This window comes from Cyprinodon variegatus, unplaced genomic scaffold, assembly GCF_000732505.1.
Source record: "Cyprinodon variegatus isolate N-32 unplaced genomic scaffold, C_variegatus-1.0 Scaffold198, whole genome shotgun sequence".
In the NCBI taxonomy this organism is placed as follows: domain Eukaryota; kingdom Metazoa; phylum Chordata; class Actinopteri; order Cyprinodontiformes; family Cyprinodontidae; genus Cyprinodon; species Cyprinodon variegatus.
Window position 1 is genome coordinate 641,917 of NW_015150651.1, and position 8,794 is coordinate 650,710.

Here is an 8,794-nt window from a genome sequence, read left to right on the forward strand (position 1 = left end):
GCGCTTTGGTCAAGTCTCCTAACTTGAATAAAGGCGCTATATAAGTACATGCCATTTACCATTTACCATTTCGTAATTCTGAAGGTTTGGAGGCTTTTATTTTGTGACATCAAATATATGTAGAGGAAACCCTGAAGTACAGTGGATTGTTTTTTTTTTTACATTTTAGGAAAACCTGATAAAAGATGCCCTAGATATTCAATCCAGGTCAAACATTTATCTTTACATAAATAATACAGTGCATTTTTTGTACCATACATGTCTTTTATCAAGGAACATGTTTTCCTTGATTCAAGTCACTGGGGGCAGAAAACTTTCTGGAATGCATTTTAACCCCCGATTGCCCAGGAATAAAATACAGAAAAAGCTTTACGTACCAACGTTAGGAACATTCCCAATAACAGCAGGAGGTTCCGGGGGACGTCCTCTGTGCAGGGCAGCAACAGCAGAGCCACAGCATACTTTGCTGGTACAACCTAAATGTAACCAACAGTTAATAAACACATTTATTTCCAAACTGTCGAGAATGAGGCAAAGAGAGTTACAGAACAAGATAAACCAGAAAGAATACAGTATGCTTACTTTTGGTGGTGCGAAGCAAAGACTGCCTTCCCAGCCCCAGGAGTGTTTGGACTCCAGGAACACTGGGTGGGATCTCCTTCTCTATAAGTGGACTGATCCGCCGACAGACTTGGAGCAGATAGTCTGCAGGAATGTGCTGATTCAAAACCACCTGGGTGACATATATGAGAAAACTCCTGTTTCAGCTACACTCTGCACTAACAGAACCATCACAGAGGTCAAGCCGTGCTTAAAATGATAATAGTCAGTGAGTTAGTATCACCTATGTATGTTTCCCTTTTCAAATTAATCATCTTTAAACTGTGGACTTTCTGACCTAAAGAGTTGATGCATATGTGTTATTTTTAATGATTCCTCAGGTCATTATTATACAGTGCTTGACACTATCAATGCTACCAGCAGGATTCCCCTCTTTCAATACCGACTATGTAAGTTGGAAGAAGATGCACCGTTGTTGGCCAGGTCATGTAACCTGGAAGAATGCATCATGGAGCTAAGGCTTTTGCTATAGTATTTTTCGACATGGAGCAAGGAAAAAGTTTAAACCTTCTTAGGCAGCTAAAAAGAGAAAATGGAAAAGAGATTGTGTACAAGGGAAAAACAATAGTCAATCTTGGAAAGGAGTTTGTTAGTTGGTGCAGGCTGAAAGAAGAAGCTAGATGTAAAGCTGATTCTCTTTCCTCAACTTTATTATTAGACTGGTAAGCTAACACTTCGCTCCTAGTATATTCATAAATCTTTGTTATTTTCCATGTTTAGTAGAAGAAAAATACAGGCAGGAAAATGTCTAGTGTCCCTAGTGGCCAAAAGTTACATGGTGGGCCTTTAAATATGAGCAGAAAAACAATAGTTTTATTTGTAAATAATTCACAAAAAAAACAAAAAAAAACAAACATGTGGTGACCAGATCTGGGCAATTTCATGCCTGGCTGACCCTAATCTATCTGTTTAGGGTCCCAATAAAGGGCAACTAAATATAATAATTACATTTTATTCACAAAGGAGAAATTCACCTCTACATTTAACAGATTCCTTTGTGGAGCAGTGGGCTCCATTTGTGTGGCGCATGGGGAGAAGTGTGGAGTTGAGGGTCTTTGCTCAGGGAGCCAGAGTGGAGGCTGTTGGAGTGGAATTTGAACTCACAACCTTTGGATTCCAAGCGCAATGCACTAACCACTAGGTCGCCCCTCATTCTCAAATTTAAGTTGTGAAAAATTCTTTAAACTTATCATCTGTCCCAACAATGAAAATACAACAGACTAAAAGTTTTCAACTGGTTGTATCACAGAGTGATCGAGTTTATAAGTGATGAGTAGAAATCAAAAAATGAAAAGTGATGAAATGATGTCACTCTGAGCTATCGAAACCCCAAGGAGTCGATTGAAGGGAAAAAAAATAAATAAACAATAAATACGATTGAGTGTAATATAATCGCAATTTAGCCAAAGGCAATTTTCAAATTAATTTCAAATTATCACAGAAGGTAAGAGACAGTTGCAGAAAGTTCAAACTTTTTCACACAAAAATGAAAAAAAAACTGAAACATCTACATATTTGTGCTTAGTGTAAAGGGGATTCGCAATTTTGATTTTGGGCAAAATCGTTCACACACAGCTACATGTGCACACAATCATTCAAATTTGTAACAAATACCATAAATAATTTTTTTTTTAAATAATTATTAGCCATACTGGTTAAAGCATAATAGTAATTTGTTTTGGTTTTTTTTTTTTTTTTTTTTTGCCATTTAAGACTTCAAATTAGCATAAAGAAAAAAATGGAAAACTGTGTTTAAATAAATTGCATCTCCCTTTATGGTTTTAAATGTTAATTTCGCTTTAAATATAAAGCAAGATATGTTAATATAGATATATTTTTAAAGCAAAATTATCATTTTAAAGCAATCAAGGTAGATACAATTATATATATATATGTGTGTAAATGAAAATAAATACAGTTATTTGAGAACACACACGAAAACAAAGAAGGTGGGGCTTAAAAAACGCAGAGCGAATCAAATGGCTATTTCAACTCTTCCGGGTAGAAAGAAGAAGCAGCAGCAATTTGATTGGCTTCTAAAGATGATTGACAGGTCTCGGTATCTTACTTAGCCTATCGCGATCCGCCTGGCTCTACTCTACCAGCCCACAAGCTCCACACAATAGCGAAAGCACATTTAGTTATTTATCAACAGGCCTGGATTACAATTAGTATTTAATAAGTTTTTTTTCATAAGGAATCCTTTCGTCCAAATAAATTGTGAGTTAAAAAAAATATATCAGCAAGACAATTTTTTTAAATAAAAATTCGTCAAAAAATATAAAACGACACATTTCCAAATAATATTTCCAATAAAACTCCAACCTACCCAGTCTTGGAAACTCCGTTTGAATATCTTTCCGTCCCAACTCCATCGTTGCGGAACCAACTAAAGTTAAAAACAAGCAGTTAAAGATAAGGCAGCTACCAGTTCCCTCCACGGCAAAGGGACGCGTTCATCCTTCAAACGCTCTTCCAAAAATAAACGGACTAAGTTTCGCTCAGAAGGTTTAGCATCACTGGGCAGAGCCCACAGGAGGAAAACACAAACTTACCTCATACTCCTCCAGCTCCTCGATCAGAATCTAACAACAGATATACACAGTTAGCCCGACAGGCTAGCTATGCGCTTCCTTTAGACAATATGACCGTTTTTAATGTAGAAACGTAACGTTTTACCTGTGCTGCCTTTTTACAGGGTCCAGACTGTAGAAATCTGGCAATGAGGAAATACAGCTCTGAAAAGAAATAATTCGCTGTTAGCTTGTGACTAGCCGTGCTAATGCTAGCTAGCGTCTGGCTTCGCTCGGTTGCCAGGATCACCAGCTGATGTCCACAACTCCAAACTCTGGAAATGTTCAGTTATTTCTAGCAAATCAAACGGACGCTCGGAACTCACCCGCTTCGATTTGTGAACACTTTTCTTTTGCCATTACTATTTCAGGACAGGCGACATTCAGCCAAAACTGGTGTTTTAGCCCGCTCGTTAGCCGCCGGCTAGCTAACAGTAGCTAAAACAGGCTATTGAATGGCCTCCTCCTTTCCCAAGTTGTTATAAATTACCTGCAGCATTGTGTTAGCGCCCTCTAGTGAGGTAGCTTAATACTGCACCTTTTTTGTTTCCACTTCTGAAGCAAGTTGATTTAACACATTTAAAAAAAACACACAGATATAAAACTCTAACCTGTAAACGAACATGTTTAAAACTTAAGGCAAATTTCTAAGTAAATATCTGGGACTGATTTAAAATAAATGAAATTGGATTTTGATCCAAATTGTATTGGATTTATGTTTGAATTAAACTCAGGGAAGTAGAACGAAAATAAACCTGTTATCAGATACAACTATGTTTTTAAATTTTATTTCAGTGACCATGCAGATTCAATAAAGTTCAACTCATTCTGTATTGCGTAGGCCTAAATTTTCCCAACAGTTTTACTTTTTCAAATCACATCCTTCAATCTATTTGAGTGGGATTCAATATGTAGAACACAATGAATGATTAAGAAGGAAGGCAACATATAATTTACACAAATTCTCAGACACCATAAGTCTATAGCTGCTGGACGAAGCAGCCTCCTGCTGCAAATACAAACAAAACAAAATATAGAAGAACAAATTAACCAATATTTAAAGGACATCTAAACAGAAATATTATGATAAACTATTATATGAGAAAAAAAGAACAATTTAAAACAAATGGAACATATGAAGTAATGTTATCAGGAAACAAGTCAAATAAATTAATTATCCACAATACTTTATGAGCATTCATATAATTATTGATGATGTGAATGGTTGAAAAGTCTAACAGTTATATTGTAAACTGTCCCAAATCTGCCAGAAAAAAATCCTGATCCTGTGACATCAGAGTCGACATGAGGCACTTATAACAAAAAGAAAAATGTAAACTTACAGTTTCTCACAGCAGTGGAAGAGGCAGAGATCATAGCTGTCTTTAATAAAAGTAAAAAAAAAAAAAAGTACACTGGCTGTGATGACATTGAAATGAAACCAGCCAGAAGAGTTATGGATGCATTGTTAAACCACTGACTGATATCTTTAATCTGTCTTTCCAAACATGTTAGTTTTCAAACTAAATGAAAACTGCAAGAATTGTACGGTTATAAAATGTTTAATAAATTGTCTATATTATGTGACCGATGCCAACAAGCCACAGCAAATTACTCACATATGTTTGTTAGCTTCTTTCCTCTGGCTAGTATGTGAAATATTTAGCACTTTATCCAAGGTAATTGGAAGGGATGTGGCTTCCAAAGCCTTTACCTCTTAAGCCCGTTGGGCCCGGTACAGGGCCCAGCTGGCACCTGCTCATGTTTATCTATCTATAGAAAGGGCCAAAACACAGTCATATGGTGTTTCATCCACACGCCTTTCAAATGGGGCTTTAAAATTTCTTAAAATTTTTTTAAATTATTTTTTCGCAAGTACTATTTGTTTTCTAGCTGTGTAAACAAATAAAATGAGATTTAAAATTCAAAATGTGTGACTCTACTGTAGTAATGCAACGGCAGGTATTCATTTTTAGCCACGCCCCCTATAGTGGCCAGCATCTTTGGTAACTAGAGGCTCAGACCTTTCCAATAAGGGGTCGGAGGTAATTGTGCGACAATTTCTGGTGATGTAACCGGCATGCGTTACATAAGCTTGCTCTGTTATTCTTATTTTCTATTCAGTTTGGTGTATTGCCTTTCCCTCTTCCTTTAAAGGGGATTTAGTGGCACTCACAACTCTTCTAGTCAGGAGGTTGATATGGCTAAAATGGAAATACTCAGTCCACCTGCCTACTAGGTTAAGGAAATGCTTTGCATGATTTTTCAATTAAAAAGAAAGTAGACTGACTCTGGTCAGAAAGGATGGCATATTTCAGAAACCTGGAATCCCTTTCTCTCCTAATAGCACAAGACGTCGGATCAATGCTGAACCAGTGTTTTTTTTTTAAATTTTTTTTTTTTGCATGTATGTGTACGTATATTACAACTAATTTATCTATTCAATTTTCATTGATTTATGGTTTACCTACCAACTCAGATATTTGAGATCCTTTATTGATTGAGTATTAGAACTGTTTATATCTATTTATTTTGATCTATTCATACTTATTTGTTTTTAATTCAGTCTGAATTATATACATCCATCTACTGGGGCTCAGTGGCGCTGGGGTTTGGTGTACGTGTTCTGAAGCTATACTGTATTTGGATCTGGAATTCAATTTCAAACTTCAAAAAAATACTCTTTTGATTCCAAAGGGAAATCACATAATCAGAATACTACTGTTTTTGTATGTTATGTAAAACTGAAACAGACAATAAAAAAAGGATTGTACCGTTAAACAAAACAAAACAAAAAATGATATGGACACCAGTTTACAAACTATAGGCTTTTTCTTTACTTCAACAGTTTTCCAGGATTTTGGGACAAAAAACCTCTTTATTAGCAGAATGGAACACTTCATTGCCAAACACCAAACCTTTTGAAAGGGAGTATGGATCCACAGCTTTGATAGTTATGAAATTAATGGAGGTTTCAGTTGGTCTGTTTGTTGATCTAAAAAAATAAATAAATAAAACAACAGAACTAAAATATGGAGGTGGTGTTTCTGGAGTAGATGAAGAGCTACTTAAATAGAAAGCAACACCATGTGAAACTGGTTGATTATCAATTATCATGCTCGGATATTACTTGTGGTGTCCCTCAGGGGTCAGTATTGGGACAGGTACAGTTACTGTCTCCAGAGGTAGTTAGATTATCCAAAAATGGTACTGAAGGAAGAGAAGCACCACTACATCATATTTTATTCAAGTAAAGTAAAAAAAAAAAGCTATTTGATAAAAAGTACTGAGTTACTGATCTACTTACTACCCATGATCATAACAAACATTTTAATATTTTTTTATTTATAAAACCTACAGTATAATGCCATGTTCAGACTGCACGCTACTGAAGCAGCACAAGCAGCAGGTTTACAGGCAAAGTCAATGGTTGTCGCACATCGAATGGTCCTGCAGCACCTCTACAGCAGCAGGAGCAGCAGGAGCAGCGCCTCATGAGCTTCTGAGCATCTGAGGCGCGTGACGTGCTTCACAATCAGCAGATGATGGAGTTGGAAAAAATCAACTTTTGCTGCTCGACGCACCACATCAACCATTCAGAGAAGCTGATCTGGGAGCTGGCAGGGAGACAGACACAGCACTGCTGATGCAGATCGCTATGATCACTCCTCTGAAACGGTTTATTAACGGCTAAATTAACTTAAAATCAAACCTGCCTGCAAAGTATGTTCATTTTTATTAATCCAAGGCCCGCAAGTTGGAACAAAAAACCGAAAAAAGCCAAAAACCAACTCCAACCGCCAACAAAAAGAAGGGAAAAACCCCAAAAAGCAAACAAGCCCGAAGCAACCGCCGCCGAAGAATCCCAAGGAAAACCCAAAAACAGGAAGGGGGGGGCCAAAGCGCCCCCAAAAGAAAACAAAAATTAAAAGCAGGATGGTAATCTGGATTAACTGACTGCACAGAAGGTGTTTTCAGGTGGACTTTCCCTGTAAATATATTAAAACTACATTTTACCCACCGATCACAGCAAATATAGCAAAGCCGCTCTCTGCCATTGAACACAGGAGCAGCAGAAGCATCAGACGCATCTGGACACACTTTACTGGACATTTGACCATAATGTGGACAAACATCAGAAATTAAGCAGCAGAAGTTTTTGTTGCTGCTGAAAACGCTTTCCGTCTGAACCATTACCATATCTTTTTACAAATTACACAGCAGACTCAGCAGATGAAACAAAACATTTAAAGAATAAGCCTTGAACACAAAAACGACATTTCATCTGGCTTCCTGCAGTTCTCCACTTCCAGAGTCTTGCTGCTTTTGTAAATAAGACATTAAAATTCACCGGTTCTCCATATGAATCTGCATGTGGGTCAAAAAACTACAAACCAACAGGACAATGACCGTCTCTACATAAATGACATACGCAAAAATTCAAATGTATTTTGTTATTAGCAGATTAAAAAAGTATTTCCTGTACAGGTAGGATCTTAGAGCAGCTCTTGGATAATTTCACCTCAGAGATGAAGAAGCTAAAAAACTGGTCTGACAAAACAGCCTTAAATCTGAAAAAAATGTAATGTAATTAGGAGATTATAAAGGAGACATAGGCAGGAAATGAAATAAGACGGGGTACAGGTGGAATGAGTAAATGAAACAAATTTCTCACATCAAACATTCTCCAAAAAGTGATCTAGAAACATTGCAACTCTATGGAAAGCAAAACATTTTCTGAACAATTGTTGGGAGCTGGAGAAGTACCACCTTTCTCCAGCAGAGTCCGCCGTGGATCCTCCTGAGCCGAGCCTTCGACGCACCTGTGGCTCGTCCCATCATCAGAGGATCCACACTATAAAAGCTGTCTTCAGACCTTGCCTCGACGCCGCAGTGTTGAATCTCGTTGGTTAGCACCTGAGCCAAAGAACCCTCTGAGAAATCTATTGCTCTTTGAGTCCTGCTTGGATTCTCATCCTTTTTGTCTCTGTTTCCAGGAAACCAGTTTTTCTCCGTAAGCTCTGGAGGAGCTTAGATTGCCGAGCCTGCCCTCTGAGCCAAACCCGAAGACTCTTCTCTGGATTCCCATGCAGCTCTGGATTAAGAGCTGGAAACCAAAGCCAAGGTCTGCACCCTCATCAGAAGTAAGACGCTGAAGCAGTTTCTGGACTCTGCTGAAACAAACCTTCTCTGGACCCAACAACTCCTCTCTCTGAGTTCAAACCGGAACCCTCAAGGTATAAATCTGAACATCACAAAACCAAACCCCATAGCTCCTAAGCTAACTGCTCTGTTATCTACACAGACTCCAGTGAACCAGTCCCCAGGCCTGAACCAGTTCCAGTCATATTCCCATGTGCTTGTGAACAATAAACTCTGTTAAACTTTTACTATTGTTTCCGTCTCCGTGGTGTTCTGCATAACTGGGTCTCATCAGTGAACCCATCATGACAACAATAAAGCTTTATTTATTCTTTACTGTTCACTGATATTACATACCTGGTTTTATCAGTAAACAGGTTATGTGTTGAAGTTTATGAAATCGGCATGAAAGCTGCAGAAAGCCATCATGATAATTTATACGTTTGGATATTCATCAT

General features: G+C 37.7%; 1 protein-coding gene across 1 annotated transcript in view; it reads right to left on the reverse strand.

Moving 5' to 3' along the window:
• The window catches only part of brwd3 (bromodomain and WD repeat domain containing 3), a 25,463-nt gene extending 21,804 nt beyond the window's left edge, over positions 1-3,659 (reverse strand). Inside the window, exons 1-6 of the mRNA XM_015379716.1 lie at positions 3,521-3,659; positions 3,301-3,359; positions 3,177-3,206; positions 2,951-3,010; positions 583-733; positions 378-476 (exon numbers count right to left, since the gene is read on the reverse strand). Of these exons, the coding sequence (XP_015235202.1) occupies positions 378-476; positions 583-733; positions 2,951-3,010; positions 3,177-3,206; positions 3,301-3,359; positions 3,521-3,554 (433 nt within the window). The 5' untranslated portion in view covers positions 3,555-3,659. The remainder of the gene's footprint in view (positions 1-377; positions 477-582; positions 734-2,950; positions 3,011-3,176; positions 3,207-3,300; positions 3,360-3,520) is intronic.
• Between the last annotated feature and the right edge of the window lie 5,135 nt (positions 3,660-8,794).